Genomic DNA, 16,747 nt, shown 5'->3' with positions numbered 1-16,747 from the left:
TAATTTAGACATTAGGAAACATGAGTTAGCCCTGCTTCAGTAAAACAAATATATGAAAAGCCAAACCACCAGCATGGATAAAATCCAGGCCATTTTTATTTTTCTGCATTGTAAAATTATTCTTCCCTTTAATAGCTTGTTTAAAGACCATTAGCTACTCAACCAAAGGGGAGGGGAAATGTAAGCTAAAGCACTGCCAATGAAAAACAAGCTGTGAGGTCAGCCCAAGAAAAGATTATTTCTACTCACAAATGTTTTATGTACACCCTGACTCTTCTGGAACACATTGATTTTGTAATGGGAGGTATTAGACCGCAGAGCATATTATTAGAGGAAATGCTTCTGCCATATTTATTTTAACCCATTTTAACTTTCTCTAAGTTACTGCCTTGTATCATGGGCAATGTAAGTGAAAATGAATTGGACTTATGACATAAACTTCAAAAAAAATGCAGTCTTACTCATATGATCTGTAACCACATGAAGCACTCTTGAGGCACAAGAATGTCAAGAAAATGACTGGGAGGAGGGCAGAAAGGGAGGAGGAGCCTTAGGTCAGAGAAAGTAATCAACATACTGAACCTGTAGCCAAGATTTCCAAGGATACAATCCTCTACATTTGAGGGCTGCAATCATATATAAGCAGGTTTCGAAAAACATTGCACATACATGGACACCTTATATTGTCTATTTCAGAATCAATGACAAATGGAAAAATACCTATTCTACATGAGACATTAAACTAAGTTCTGTGCCTTGCTGAATTTGCTATTTGGTGTGAGAATAAAATCCACCTGGTCTTAACTGCAGTAGCTAACCCGCATGGCACCTCTATGTGAACTAGAAATAGTAGTCCCCGGAAGTCACAGTCCTATGACTTGGCAAATGATTTGGTAAGTGATTTGACCTCTGTGGTCTCACACCCGTGAGCAGGGCTCAACCATACACAGCACCCCCCGTCTTGATTATACATGTAAGTTCAAAATGTCAGTGTGCAGTCTATACCAGGGCCTTGCTTTCTCCACAGAGAATCTTCCTAAGCACCTTCAGCCAACATAATATGCTATTAAGGCTTTGAGATTTTATCAGTGATGGATTTCAAAGCACACAACACACCACCTCCAGAGTTGTCTTTTCCTCAAGCAAAATAAAAGAAGAAAACCCGCCACCTGTCCAGCCCAAACAATTATCAATCATCATCTATTTTGAGGAAAATCAACCCAGCTGATTGGGTCAGCCTAGAAGGTGCAGGCTGGAGATTGGTTAGCAGTCTAAACCTACTTGAGTCTGCAAAGCTTGAGAAATTATATGCCTATCACTGCCCAGCACAATAACAGCACGAAATTGCTGTCTGGAACGTAGTGGTTACACAATTTCGTTAGTAAATCTGTGTGGAGTCTAGGCCTTCTGCCCAAGCTTATTTCTCATACTTACCCACTCCACCCATCCCCAGCTCCTCATTAGTGTAGCCTGGCTTTCAATTTTAACCCTACAAATGTCTAAATAAGGAAACTTAATAGTTCAGAGTTCTTTGCAAAGCTTTGCTCACCCAATTATCCACAGGCAGCAACCTAGAGTGTTTTTAAAAGGCTAAAAAACAAAGACAGACACAAAGTACCAAATCGGTCTTTGTATGGAAATTGAAACTAGAGCTAGTAACACGAACTTAGTCATATAGGGCACCTATCAGAGAGTTCTATGAACCCCTGATTGACAAAACAAGAAGCCGATCCTTTGCCCAACTATCTACGATATTCCCCTGGGAGGGAATTCTTGCACATAACCCCACTCCACAAACTGCAAAATGAAGAACATGTGATTACCCAATTGGTGAATGGAGCCAAAAGTCTTAATTCAGTCTCTTTTCTCAGCACATAATAGCTGTTCTAAGGCGCCTCTCCACATCTGTATGTATAGTCCACCTTTCCAGGTATCTCTACAGAATTGAAGACAGAAGTGAACTTAACTGGAGCTGATACATATGATAGATATGATAGTTTACGTGGAGCAACTTTGAAAGACATTTTGCCATTAATTTAAAGCTGCATTTGTATAAAGAGCTCAATGAGATGTACATTAATTAGGCACACATTAAGTTCAGTTCAGTCGCTCAGTCGTGGCCGACTCTTTGCGACCCCATGAATTGCAGCACGCCAGACCTCCCTGTCCATCACCAACTCCGGAAGTTCACCCAAACTCATGTGCATCAAGTCGGTGATGCCATCAAGCCATCTCATCCTCTGTCGTCCCCTTGTCCTCCTGCCCCCAATCCCTCCCAGCATCAGAGTCTTTTCCAATGAGTCAACTCTTCGCATGAGGTGGCCAAAATATTGGAGTTTCGGCTTTAGCATCAGTCCTTCCAAAGAACACCCAGGACTGATCTCCTTCAGAATGGACTGGCTGGATCTCCTTGCAGTTCAAGGGACTCTCAAGAGTCTTCTCCAACACCACAGTTCAAAAGCATCAATTATTTTTTGAGGCAACTGGGGATATTGGATTATGAGTTGAGTGTCAGAAGATACTGAGATGATATCAATGAATATGTTAATTTTGAAAGATGTGACGGGGCATAGTGGTTACTTTTTTTTTTTAGTCAGTCATTATTAGAGATGCACACTTAACCACATAGGAGTAAAATGACACAATATCTGGGATTTGCATTAAAGTACTTCAGCAAGGAAAAAAATAAAGGATGGATGAAGCAAATGTTGAAAATCAAAACTACTATATGTAGTTAATGGATATAATACCCCATGGTGGTTCATTATACTATCCTCTCTAATTCTTAGTAGGTTGAGATTTCTCATACATTTTCTTAATAAAGCCTTATTAACTAGCCCATATTACAAATAAAGTGAAAACTCTATTTTAGTTCTTTTACTTTTTGCTGGGGAAAGACCAGCAAATTAAAGATAGATAAAAATTCCTCATAATTTTGAGCAGATATTTAACAAAGCATGTGGATATTTATCACAGAAGAACAAATAGATTTTTTAAGGATCGTACTCAACATCTTTTCTCCCCTGGATGAGCACCAGAATTGCTAGGTGATTGAATCAATAGCCTTTGAGAAATCACTCATTCCTAATGAAGTCTTGGATTCCTAACTAGGCCCGCCTGAATAGCCACCTGAGGAACTTCTCACTTGCACCTGGCACCACAACAGAGCCCTGACAGAGAGACTGGAGGCCAACTTGCAGTTCTGTATCTAGTAAGCAATGTAGCTGACTCTTGCTAAAGCAATACAGAAAGACCTTCCTTAAACCAAAGCCTGTGTAAATGGTGATTAGTAAGATTTTGCTTTCTACATTCTTTCGTGAGAAAGGCACCCATACCCTTTTTCCCAGGCCACTTCACAGAAAGCAAGCAAGGATTAGGATTCAGTTCAAGCCACAGCCCAAGTATATAATTTAGACTGAAACCGATTCAGCCTCATCAGGTAAGTTTTACATTAGGACAAATTGATTTATTTCTATTTCTATTACTTACATTGATAATAAATAGTTATGTGAAACTGCATCTCAACTTTCCTTTACATGCATCATTTTTTGAGCTGTCTTCCATTTGAGTGTCTTTTATAAGATGTCTACCTGGATCACAGTATATAACTGTATTTCAAATCACCTGGCCATCATGTTAATTTCTTCAGTCATGAGACAAAAGTATGAAACAGCCAAAATTTTGATGGAAGGAACTGGTCTCTTCTGCGTGGCAGACTGAAATATAGGACCAAGAGAAAGTTGGGTCTTCAATAATCATCCCTATGGTGCTACTGACACCCAGTGATACTTAGTCAAATGTGCTATTTCATGTAAATTAGCATAGATTATGTGTGCACTATTTTCAGAGCATCCTGTTATTTACAGTGTTGAGATCAGGTTGGAAAAGTATATGATTTTACTTCAATGACATGTTGCTACTGCCAGAGATCTTGGCATTCAGAGTGAAATCTAGGTGGATTAAAATGATAATTGTTCCAAAAAAGAATTAAAAAAAGAGATTTCATAATTTTTCACTTTCAAAGTTCCTGAAGCACAATGACTCAGTGCTGTATCTAACGTTGACAATAGAAATGAGAGCTTTTAAAATTATCTCTAGGTCAGACACCTTAACACATCAGTGATTCAGTTTTCTTATTTGTACAACAGCAGTAAGCTGCCTGACAAGACAGAATGTCATAGATATCTAGTGAAATTTTTTAACAGAAGTTTTAAATACCTCAAACTGATACATGGAAAGACAAGGATAGCCTGATTATTTTTTTTAAAAATTACAGTGAAAAAAAATTAAACTCACACCTTACATTTATTAAACAAAACAAATTATTTGTAGAACTACAGAACGTATAATCTTTCAAATGGGCAAACTGGAGAGAGAATAAGGAATCAACCAAAAAATAACCTTATTATAGTACTTTGTACAATCATGTTAGAACTATCAAACTGCAAGAAAGCCATTAAACTATCCAATCACAATGCATTTGATTTGGGTAATAAGGGGTTAACAATACTGCTGTATATTTGCACAGCAATATAAAATTTCCTATATGCTTTCTCATTCATTACTGTGTTTTATCTAAATCACCTTGTGAAGGAAATCAGATAAGCATTATCTCTGTCAGACATTAATCAAGGGCTTAAACCCTCTGGTATTAAACGGTTCATCAGAGATTACAAGCAACTAAAAGAATAAATACTGGAACCCAGGTCCTTTGGTCCTCTATTCAGTATTCTTTTGCTAATAATCCAATATCTCGTACTATTATCAATAAAATGTTACTTGGGTCATGAATAGTTTTTTTTTTTAATATTTATGGGAGTATAGTTGATTTACAATGTGCTAGTTTGTACAGCAAAGTGAATCAGTTATACATATACATATATCCACTCTTTTTCAGATTATTTTCCCATATAGATCACTACAGAGCAATTGATAATAAACATGTCAATTCCAATCTCCCAATTTATCCCTCCATTCCCTTAACCCCTGGATGACCATAAGTTTGTTTTCTATATCTGTGACTATTTCTGTTTTGTAAGTAAGTTCATTTGTATCATTTTTTTGTTGTTGGATACTGGTTCCCCACGTGGAAATTCAGGCTGTGACATCACAAGAACCCAATCAAACAAATAAGAAATCAAGCTAGAAGTTTCTCAACTTTCAAAATTATAGAAAGGACACAAACATGGACAAATAGGTTCATTTGATGGAGTATATATTCTAAGAGGGAAAAAACAGCACATTTCTTTTTCAAAAAGTCTCTTTTCAACAATTCATACTCTCAAAATGTCTGGCCTATAGGGAAAGAATTCCCAGCTAATAATAATGTGTTGAGTGCTTCTGCATTCCAGCACTGGTCTGCAAGATTTAAGAATAGGCATAAAGCAGGACCCTTGCCCAGAAGCATATTAAAATCTATTGGACATACAAGATCAGCATATAACATTCAGACTCACGACAGTTAGGAGTTCGGAATAAGGAAGGGCTTTCAGAAAGCTGATGGTTTAATGGAAGAATGAGAGCGTTATGAGACACCACCTGGACAGGTTAGATTTATAAAGAAAAACATGGCAGACATTTCCGATCTGGTGAAGATGTTCAGGGTGTGTAGGAGGAAGGAGAGGTGATGGAACAGCAGGAGGAAACAGAGATGCAGAGAAGTATGCTGAGTAAGTGGATGAATGGAGGCACTGCAGTTGGAATTCAGGTCTCCAACCCTAAACAATGAACTCTTATACCATTCTGCTCCTTCTAACTGGTCTTCCTGCCTCCATTCTGGCACCCCTGTCCAAGAAAGTCTCCACTATATTAAGTTTCTTTCTGACACACAATTCTGATCAGCTCAGTCTCCTCAAATCTCTTCAGTGACTTATTATGGCTTTCAGAAAGAAGTGGAAACTGGAACATGGCATACAAATACCCATCAAAACCTGGACTCAATCTCTTTTCTGACAGGTCCACCATATGTAACTTCTGTTTCAGCTACTAAAATCAATCCACAGCTCCTTTACTGGGCATGCTACCACATCTCTCTACCTTTGTATGCATTGTTCCCTTAAATGCCTTTCCCTCCCCTTCATCAATTAATGCCTTATTCTTCAAGCCTCAGTGCAAATACCACCTACTACGGTAAGTCTTTCCTTCCCACACTCAAGCATCCAATTTGAGTCAGACGCCTCTCCATGATGTTTCTATTATCACCCTCCTCTACATATTCCCATTGTTCCTTATCACACAGCTCTGTAATTGTTAGTTAACTTCCTGGTCTCCCTCACTAGACAATGGCATCTTTGTATCACCAACCTTCAGAATAATGCCTAGCACATAGTAAGTGCTCAGTAAGTCTTTGTGGCATACAGGAACCCACTATGCTCACCTTTATCAATTAAAATCAAAACATGTTTAAACCAATGAAAAACAAATAACCAAATACTCAGAAAGTTATATAAGAACCAGAATATTAACTTCTGTTACTTCAAGTTACTAATACGACTATACTATCTAAACAACCAAAGACTTTAGGAATACAGAAATACAAAGTCAAAATGCAAAAATGTCAAAGAATGCTACGCCACTCTACCCCACGGTATGTATGTAAGGGGTGCTGGTTCTACCTTTAACACTGTGCTTAGTCGCATCTGACTCTTTGTGACCCTTTGGATTATAGCCCTCCAGTTCCTCTGTTCATGGGATTTTCCAGGCAAGAATACTGTAATGGGTTGACATTTCCTTCTCCAGGGGATCTTCCTGACCTATGGATCGAACCCAGGTCTCCTGCATCTCCAGGCAGATTCTTTACCCGCTGAGCCATCAGGGAAGCCTGCCTCTTACACTAGTCTCTCTTAATGGTTAAATCACTGCCTGAAATATGTGTGATTCAGGATGTCTCCTTCATGACACTTCCAGAGCATTCTGAACTACTTGAGTTGACAAAATACATTCCATGTTTGACATCAAATTACTAATTAATTAAGATTCATGTTGTTTGATGACATGCTACAATCTGGGCCTAACCAGACGGTTTACATAAAATACAAAGCTCTACTACTAAGGCATTATTCAAATTGTGATGAGTCCAAAACAAGGTTGCCTTCATTAAAAAGACCCAAAATAAAAGGGTCATTATGAGGCTGTATATATGAAGAAAATGGAAGCAAGCTTTATTAGACTGATTTAACTAATCTCATGCAGAAGTCATTAAAAGTCCTGAAATGTTGCTCTGAAAACTTCTCACTAATACCCATCCAAAGGTTAAAGCATATAAATAAAAGTCATTCCTCTCTATAGAAAACGCGCCTTCCTTCTCCAGTTTCCCAGAACAATGAGAAACTAAATGAAAACAACTGAATCACAACCCTTATACTGTATGAATCCACTATACCATAGCTATGGAGTTAAATTTTCTACGCGGTAGAAACTTTCATTTTAGCTAATACTATATGGATGTTTGTAATTAACTGTTTACTGACAGATGAACTATCTTCAATATCAACCACTGATGTAGTCAGTGTTATTTCCCTTCTCCCTCGTCAATGACCTCCTCCTCTTCCCAGTTTCTTCAAGTGGAATCAACTCATAATTTCCTTTACTCTCTGGTAACCCAACAGTTTTCATTCTTCTACAGGAGACACTGATAGGAAACACATGCCTTTAAGGAACTGATGAAAACTAGGGGGCCCAGAAAAATAAGTGTATCTACATACACTCAATTTTTTCGTATGATTTCAGTTTAAGAATCCTTATCCCCCATAATCACCTACACAAATAATTTCTATTACTATACGGTGCTCTCTTACAACCTCCCACAACACCTTACACACACACACACACACACACACGAACATAATTAAGGACTACTACAGTGATTAATAACATAATACTCAAAATAATAAAATTTAGGTAATGCTTTAACTCTACCAACAATATTTCAAGAATCCCAGATGAACTCCTCTCTAAAAGGCCTTAGAACATGTTGAGCACTTCAATAAGACAACTCAAAATAAGGAGTAAGGCATTTATTTTAAAAGTTTACCAAGTCTTATTATTTGGTCAACTTTCCTGCCTTAAAATGAACTGAAATGTCATCCTAAATACGTGTTTATGAAGTCTGACATATCTGCTTGTAAAATCATGTACGGCTCAAAAGTTACTTTGAGTACAAAAGAAAGTTCCCATTGATATCGACAAACTCTTGGACTCAAATACTTGTTCTAATGTATTAAGCTATGTTCAACACCGAATAGTGTTAGCTAGGACTGAAAGAGATACCATCTCATAACTATCTAGTTACCTTGTCAAAGCATAAAAGATGAAACAGGACAAATGACCAAAGGGAAGGGAAGAATAGAATCAAGGTGTTATTACTAACAGACACATAAGTGCTTTTTATTGAACTCGTACATCCCAAAAGTGGAAGGCTCTTGCTGGATGTACCAAACTTTGTGGAAACTATCAGTTCACTTTTATTTTTGCTTAAACTTTTAATCACTGTTTAAGCCAGTTCTGTATTGGGTCCAAAGAAAGAAAGAAGAAACATGATCACTCTTTTACTGCAAAATGATAAATTTCAAAAATCACATCAGGATTTTTATACATTAAACTTGGTGATAGAAACAAAACTTTTCTAAGTTTTGTAATAGGAGCACCCATTAAACCTCTGGCAGGGCAGATAATTCACAAAGAGCTTGTGACTCAGTTTCTTCATTTGTAAATACTAGAGAGGAGAGTGGTAACAGGACACATCAAGTAACTGTTAGTTTCCTCAAGTTAAGGTGGAACTGATGAGACCTTAGATGGGTTGTTTTATAACACCCTGCTAGGTCCCTTTCCACATAATAGAAGGCTGTAAATTTCCTGTAACGATAACACTTCGATCACTATTTTCCAATCTGGACAGTCCATAACTGAAAGGCAAACAGGGGGCGAGAGAGAACCACAACAGGTATCAATACATACTAAATGGCCAGATGGCCTAAGAAAACTCTTTAGTTTTAAGGTCACTGCCTCCTTCCTTATAACCCAGTTGCTGGTTAAAACTGAAAACTAAATATACAACATGTGGCTTTTGCGCTCCAAACAAACAGAGAACTTTCGGACAGGAGGAGTATTTGCTGAATTTGAGCTGGAAAACCATGTCCCCTCTGCCATCCGAATTAGAAAGTTTATTGATAAACGTCTGCCTAATATTTGCCAGGGCTGACAAAAAAGTCTTTAGCCAATACACTGTATGAATTTGAGCAGTTCTGAAGTTTCACTATTATTATACCGTTCTTCTATAAGCTGAAGGCAAAAAAGAAAAAAAAAAAAAAAAGGAGGAACCTTTTTAACTGATGAGTTGAAGAAATCCCAGTATTTCCCAATCTGATACCAGGCCCCATAGATTTCATTCCTCTGCACATGAAGTCAGTGGCAGGAAATGGACTGCCTGCTCTCACTGGTTCAGACACTCTCAAGACGGGGAGATTTGTGCAGTCGGTCTACTGCTTTTGAGCGTTCTTAATCTACTAAGTGGAAGTCCTGGACGAATGGCGATCACACACATACGACAGTTGGTGGTATCTCCTCCAGCCTCCAACTCCCACGCTCCCCCCACTCTTAAAGAAATGTTTTTTGGGCGAGCACATGGAGAGGCAAGGTGTGGGGAAAAACACGTAGGCGCCTCTTCCTTAGATATCTGGTCAAGTAGAAAAGACTGGAGGCCTAAGTTGTGTGCTTTTTGTTGCGGTGGTGGTGGGATTTTTGTTTGGTTGGTTGGTTGTTTGGGTTGGTTTGTTTGTTGTTGTTTTTGTAAGTCTGTGAGTGGGCTCCCTAGTACTGGGGCTGAAAAAAAGAGAGGTTCCCCAGCTCGGACCCTAAGCGTTAAAGAGTCAAAACCCCAGCAATTGATATGGATGTGAGGGGAATGAAATCGCGCAAAAAAGGATAGCGCCCCCAAGTTAGACCAGCAACAGCCCCTACCCAGTACGCAGGATCTCCCCAAGTTGGGGTGGGGCCTTTCTCCTTCCCGCACCGCCTCCCGGCTGCCAAGAGGGAGAAAGGAGTTAACTGGAGAAGGGGGTGCTCTTCCGCCCCCACGCCGTCTCCGCGCCTCGGCGTGGCCGCTGCTTTAGCGGCTCCCCGAGTTGCACAGCGAGGTCGCGGTCACCCTTGGGAGGGGGCCCCGGGTCCCCCCGTGTTCAACGGCAGGAGGATCCCGGGGCTCTCGCTGTCCCTAAGGCCGGCGGGGGCTGCGGGAGCACTCACCAATTTAGGTTTGTTTTTCGTTTCCTCTTCGTTGGCGGCCCGGTTCCCCGCGCTCCGCTTGTTGCTTCGGCCCCCACCGGGTTCCTCGCCGCTGCCTCCCACGCTCGACGCCGCCGCCGCCCCGGGCTGCTCCATCTTTCTTCGGCCCTGTCACCTGTGCCCTGGAACCCCACTTCTCCTTCACTGAGGAAGCCCCTCGGGGCGGTCTCGCTGCCCCGCGTGGATTCGGCAGCGCCTCTTCCTGGAAGGGAAAGTGGGTCTGCCGATTTCACGTCCCCGGGACTCCCGGCTCCCAGGCACCCCAGACTCGACAAGCCGTTGCCACTACTCTGCGCTGGGGCAAGCCCTGCCCCCGAGCGGCTGTAATTACCACGGTCGCCGCCGCCCTCAGGGCGGTGTTTAGGGTGGAGGGAAAGTAGGTGCCTATCTCTTTAAGAGAGCCTCCGCACACGTGATTCATCAAAGTGCCCGCAGTCCGCCGCCCGGGCTCGGAAAGCTGCTTCCTACTCCCGCTGCCGGGCGGCCCGGCTACTGAGCATGCCCGGCGCGGCGACGGCTGCCAAATGAGAGGACTTGAAGCTGAGGTTAAGCACTGATTTCCCTTCCTAGGGGCCTAGCGTGAAATGGAAGGGAACTAGCCGAGAGAGAGGAGGTGTAGCCCATTTTAGAGACGGAAACACTGAGGCCTGGGAGGATTCACGTGTGAGTTATACCTGAGTCTCCGCTTCCACTCGTGTAGGCCAGAGCACCTTCCCCGGCTAGCCGAGGCCTTGCCGGGGGTGTGGTTGTGCTCCACTCCGTGGGAGGGGTTGATTGGCAAGACAGCTGGCACCCCGCAGGAGCACCGCCATGGGGAGCGCTGATTAATTGCCTAGACAGACTGTACGGGTCAAAGTGGAAGGAGTGGGTGTTTTCTGTTGCCATGATTGCGTTGAGACCAAAGAAACACAGTCGTTCCTTTATTCCCAGGATGTGGGGTGGGAGAAGCAGCAGACGCCCACTGCTTAATCCAGAGGGGGTGTAAGGCTCTTTAGGCAAAGCACCTATGGAGAGCTAACAGTTGGATTGAGTGCTATTTTCAGTGTTCCTAACTACTTTAGGTTTAGAGTTGTGGGGAGCGAGTAACAGCATGTGTGTCAAAGCTTTGTTAAAAATGTAAATCTCTAGACAAATGCTAGGTAACTGAGCAGCAGCAGCCATAGGGCACCGCGGGTATTCTTAATTTTTCACCCTAGAGTTGTCAGGAAGAGGCCCATGCCTCTTTAAAAACAATGTTCACACTGAGAACAATCACGGGACCTGGCAGAACTTGAATGAACCACCTTCATACAACCTAGAGAAGCTAGAAATGTAAATTTAGATCCCATGTGCCTATAAACATGCCCATGTGCCTGTTATTCATATATCTTCAGGCTCTGATCTTTTTGCCCTACTCCCCTTCAACCTAAACTCTGCTAATTTTTTATGAACACATTTATAGAGTGTGTTAGGATAAATTTGACCATGCTGTAGATGGGATGAGGCAATTAACTTGGAAAGTACAATAAAAACAATGTTAGACATCTGAAAGCACTCTTAATACTGGCTTTGCCATTGTCCTTAACTTGCTTTTTAATTATGCAGGTGGTAAACTACCCAAGGACAGCAGAGAAGAGGGGATACATGCTCCCAGACAGGGTGGGCAAGGAGCCCTAAGGTAGTAGAAGTTCCTGTTTGACTTAAAATTTGATGTGTATTCTGAATTTGACTCACTACACACACACGTGCACGCACACACATACACACTCCCTCATGCATGATTTAAATTATTTAAATGCCCCTCTCCTGAAAAATGATGTAGAAATGGATGCTGCAGTAAGATGTGACCTGGTTATCCACTACTTTCAGATAATTCCTGTTTGAGAGACATGGATATGAGCCACAGCTGAGGGTGCTCCGAGCTCAAATGTTGCTTCGTAATCTGCTCAGTAGATCTTCATTGAGCTTCTTAGAGCAGGGGTACCAACCTCTGGGATCTAATGCCTGATGATCTGAGGTGGAGCTGAGGTAATAATAATAGAAATAAAGTGCATAATAAATGTCATGTGCTTGAATCATCCTGAAACATACACTGCCTCCAACCTGGTCTGTGGATAAATTGTCTTGCACAAAACCAGCCACTGGTGCCAAAAAGGCTGGAGACTGCTGCCTTCAAGTATACCAGGTGATATCCAGAGTGCTGTGTGTTAGGAGTATGAAGCTCACAGTTTCTGCCCTTTAGAACTGCCTAGTCTGCTTGGAGAGACTGATCATTAATGATTGTACTTCAACAGATGGAAACAGGGAAACCATGGAGCACACAAGAGTGCCAGAGGCTCTCGGACACCTTCCCAAAGAGTATTTGAACTGAGTCTTAAGGGTCAAATTAAAGTCACTAAGTATTTGGTGAAAGCTTGCTAAGTTTTGGATACCCTACTAGGCATTACGGTGGTGAACAAGATGGTGAACAATATGGATGTGGTTTGCTCTTATGGAACTTTCTGGCTATTGGGAACGATATTAAACAAACAAACAAAAAAAAGTATTGAGCACTTACAAGGTAAAAAAGAAGAGTGAAGAGCATCCCAGGCAAAGGAAATGACCATAGCATGTGCAGAGACTCTGTAGTTAAGAAATTGAAGGCAACGGATGGGGGTTGCTCTTGGTAAGAGAAGAAGCAGAACAGATAAGCAGCTTCCAGATCATGAAGGTCCCCACTTATAGATCTCATTGGTCTGGTTTTAAAACAGTGATTCTTGGTTGCTCAGTCGTGTCCAACTCTTTGTGACCCCATGGACTGTAGCTCGCCAGGCTCCTCTGTCTGTGGGATTTTCCAGGCAAGAAGACTGGAGTGGGTTGCCGTTTCGTCTTCCAGGGTAAAAGCGGTGAAGGCATTATAATACAAGTGACTCCTGTTTTTGGTGTGTGAATACTTGAAAAGGGATCGACATTATTTTGAGAGTCAGGATGGGTTGCACCATTCTCAGGCCAGGTGAAGCTACGTTTGAAACCAAAGAAGACATGCATGTAAAAGGTACATAATCTGCACCACAAAAAATGAGAAATATCTGTCCCTGAGATGACTTAACATTTGACCTTATTGTGATTATCTCAGCCCTGTCTTCATTCTGGATGTTTCTTTTCAACATTTTGCTCCAGTTCGTGTAAACAGTCATTACAAATAAACAAACCCTCTTCTTTCAAACATCAGGGTCTGTCTAGAAAGCTAGCACACATAAGGAGCCAGTGGTCCCCTGCAAGGATACTTTGTCCACTGATTATGAACCAGACACTTCACCAAGTTCAGTCCTAGGACTGCTCCCACTGTATCTACGTTTCTTTTATTTTTACCTTCCTGGGACACACAAATAGGCCGGTGGGTGAAAATACGTCTTTTCTCTGATGCTGCAGAAATAAGGAGGCTACTACCATCCGTTGGGACTTCAAAAGTGTGTGTTAGACCCCATGACCTTGTAGTGTCTCCTTCTAATCACATGAATTTTAGCACCCAGTTAACATTAAAAGCCAGCCCTGGGAGAAATGAAAGATAAAAGGCTGCTAGGTTCTATCCTTCTTCAAACTGATCTTAGAGTCATCCATTACCCCCAGAGGTTTCTGATGATCCTTATTAGTATCAATCTGGCTTTCTGTGTCTCCCTTCTGCTATGTGTTCTCATCTAAACAATCTGGACCATTAACAGAGAAATTAAAGCTGACATAGATTAGACAAAAGTAAGAAATTGAAGGCAAAAGGAGAAGAGGGCGGCAAAGGATGAGATGGTTTGGTAGCGTCACCAACTCAAGAGACATGAGTTTGAGCACACTCTGGGACATAGTGAAGGACAGGGAAGCTGGGCATGCTGCAGTCCATGGAGTTGCAAAGAGTCAGACATGACTTAAAGATTGAACAACAATAAAAAATCACTCCCTCCAAGGTCATGGAAAAGATATTTATGAATTAAAGGTGGCCTGAGAATAAACAAGTACTTATTAAGCACATACTACATGGGCAACACCAAACTAGAGGTCACATGAATAAAAAAGGACCAGATGTTTTGCTCTCAAAGCACATGTGTCTTCCTGAGAAATCTCCTGTTGTGCAGAATTTCACACTAAACATAACAGAATTTCTGGGGAAAACCTGGTTAGGGAAGATCACTTAAACTCAATGCAACTTTATAGCCAGAGCACTAATGAAAACACTAGCCATCCTAATAAAAACACTCAGGAGGTTGAATCTCCACTGGCATCTACACCCAGTGTCCCAGTCATCAGTGTTTTGTATCCTTCATGCTTCCTCTTTCCCTGATGTGAATCCTCAAGGGCATTTACTTTTAATAGATGCCATTTTCTTCAGAATTAAAAATCTAATTGAAGAGTACCCAACTTTGTAGAAGATCCCCTGGAGGAGGGCATGGCAGCCCACTCCAGTATTGTTGCCCAGAGAATCCCATGGATAGAGGAGCCTGTTGGACTACAGTCCATAGGGTCTCAAGGAGTCAGACAGAACTGAACTGACTGAATATGCATGCACAGCTTTGTAGAGGGCTTCCCTGGTGGCTCAGACGGTACAGAATCTGCCTGCAGTGCAGGAGACCTGGGTTTGATCCCTGGGTCAGGAATGACAACCCACTCCAGTATTCTTGCCTGGAGAATTCCACGGACAGAGGAGACTCGTGGGCTACAGTCCATGGCGTCGCAAAGAGTCAGACACGACTGAGCAACTAAACAACTTTGTAGAAACACATGATGAAAGGTCTTCACAGCTTCACCAACTAGTTAATGTAGTGGGCAACTTAGAGGTTGTTGAAACCACTAAACCAGTCACACAAAAGGGACAGTTTGGGGCAGAATTATTCTTTTATTTCTGAAAGCCTTCATATATCAAGAAGGCTTCTCTTTAATTGTGAGAAAGCTGGCTCCTGATCATGTTGAAACTTAAAGTGCTAAAACACTTTGCATGTGAACCAGCTGGCCTTCCACCTAATTTTAGTGACACCATTCTATTGACCAATCACTAATGTGCTATTTGTGATACACAAACCCTTGTAATAGAACAGACCGTAAAATATACGTTCTTTGCCATCGATAGGTATAAAATCTGCTTGAGAAAACAAACAAGTGAAATGTGTAGAACTGTAAGAGAAAAGTGGCTGCCTAATTCTGAGGTGAGAAAAAAAAAGAAAAAGTGAAAGTCACTCAGTTGTGTCCCATTCTTAGTGACCCTATTTTATGGACTGTAGCCCACCAGGCTCCTCTGTCCGTGGGATTTCCCAGGCAAAAACACGAGCGAGTAGCCATTCCCTTCTCCAGAGGATCTTCCCAACCCAGGGATTGAACCCAGGTCTCCTGCATTGCACAGACTCTTTACGGTCTGAGCCAGTGAGGTACTAACTGGAAATTCAGGATAACATGGTGAAGGGGTGAGATGAGTCAGACCTAGAATAGATGAAGACGTTTTCAAGGAGAACTTGAGCTGCCAAGGCCTGAAAAAAAAATGAGACTTGAATAGGCAAAGCAAAAAAAGGAAGTGAGGAAAAGACAACATATAGAATGGCCTGGAAACAATACTGGCCAATAATGTAACAGGACCAAAGGGGCTTGAGTAGAATGGTGAGAATACAGATTTTGAATAATAGTAGGAAACATGGTTCTCCCCATAGTGTTTGCCCAGCATGTAAACAGATTTGAATATCAGACATAATAGTATTGACTGATAAGACTCTAGCGGAAATGTTACAAAATAAAAGAATATTTTAAGGAGCTAATCTGGCAATGGTATGCAGAATAACTAGACACTGATTTTCAAACTTATTTTTCTCTCAGTGCAAATTTTTTGTCCCCAAACAAAAACTTTACAGAAACTCAGTGTGTACAACAGATACGAATCTAGCTGACCTGTAGGAGTGGAGATTACAGTCCTCATGACCACTTGGCTTCTCTCATCCTCTGAGGCGACCCTCTGAGGCACCAGTGCTGAACTCTAGCTGAAACTAGATAAAGTCCTGGCTGGATAAAGTCATGAGGATCGGAACTAAAGTGGCCCCAGAGGAAATGAAGAAAAAGGAACGAATCCAAGAAATATTTAAAGGAACACACTGTTCCTCTCCACAGATTACAGACAGGATGCAGATGAAAAGAAAAAGGAAACAAGAATTACTAAAACACTGGCTCAAGGCAATAAAAACCCAGTAGCAAACAGGGAGATAATATCTCAGCAGGTACTTGTTGGCACACAGAGCCAGACCAAGGAGCCTGATACCCAGACACTAAAGAGACTCGTTAGGGCAGGACAAGAAAACTAACAAGGTTCCTATAGTCACCAACAGAAAGAGTCTGGGAAGGCTGGAAAAACAGGAAGATTGTGTAACAGTAGGCAAGAAGCAGGCAGACAGCAAAACTCTGGAAGTCCAACAATGTATGTCCTGGCTGGCAGGCAGAGAATAGAATCCACTCTGTAGGCAGAGGCTGAAGCAATCAGTACATA

The 16,747-nt window shown here is 41.6% G+C and overlaps 1 protein-coding gene and 1 long non-coding RNA gene across 15 annotated transcripts in view; one reads left to right on the top strand and one right to left on the bottom strand.

The window, feature by feature from the left end:
• DIAPH2 (diaphanous related formin 2) overlaps positions 1–10,663 on the bottom strand; it is a 981,259-nt gene extending 970,596 nt beyond the window's left edge. For 3 of the 12 annotated variants that reach the window (XM_055563959.1, XM_055563961.1, XM_055563956.1), the window contains exon 1: positions 10,243–10,648. In XM_055563959.1, coding sequence (XP_055419934.1) covers positions 10,243–10,377 — 135 coding nt within the window. In that variant the 5' untranslated portion in view covers positions 10,378–10,648. Of the gene's footprint in view, positions 1–10,242 lie in introns of all 12 variants that reach the window. The other 9 variants (XM_055563963.1, XM_055563964.1, XM_055563962.1 and 6 more) reach the window with 7 other exon arrangements.
• Positions 10,664–10,739: 76 nt separating this feature from the next.
• LOC129639081 (uncharacterized) lies at positions 10,740–16,289 on the top strand. Of its 3 annotated transcripts, none has more exons than XR_008708150.1 (4): positions 10,740–10,944; positions 11,866–11,938; positions 12,130–12,288; positions 16,122–16,289. It is a non-coding gene; the product is annotated as an uncharacterized LOC129639081 (long non-coding RNA). The 3 variants fall into 3 exon arrangements; XR_008708151.1 differs by lacking the exon at positions 16,122–16,289 and adding an exon at positions 12,555–14,382; XR_008708149.1 differs by lacking the exon at positions 16,122–16,289 and having other exon boundaries at positions 12,130–12,320.
• The last annotated feature ends 458 nt before the right edge of the window (positions 16,290–16,747 follow it).

The sequence above is a fragment of the Bubalus kerabau genome, chromosome X (assembly GCF_029407905.1).
Source record: "Bubalus kerabau isolate K-KA32 ecotype Philippines breed swamp buffalo chromosome X, PCC_UOA_SB_1v2, whole genome shotgun sequence".
Lineage (NCBI taxonomy): Eukaryota > Metazoa > Chordata > Mammalia > Artiodactyla > Bovidae > Bubalus > Bubalus kerabau.
The sequence above is the reverse complement of the archived record's forward strand: the minus strand, read 5'-3'. Positions and strand labels throughout refer to the sequence as shown.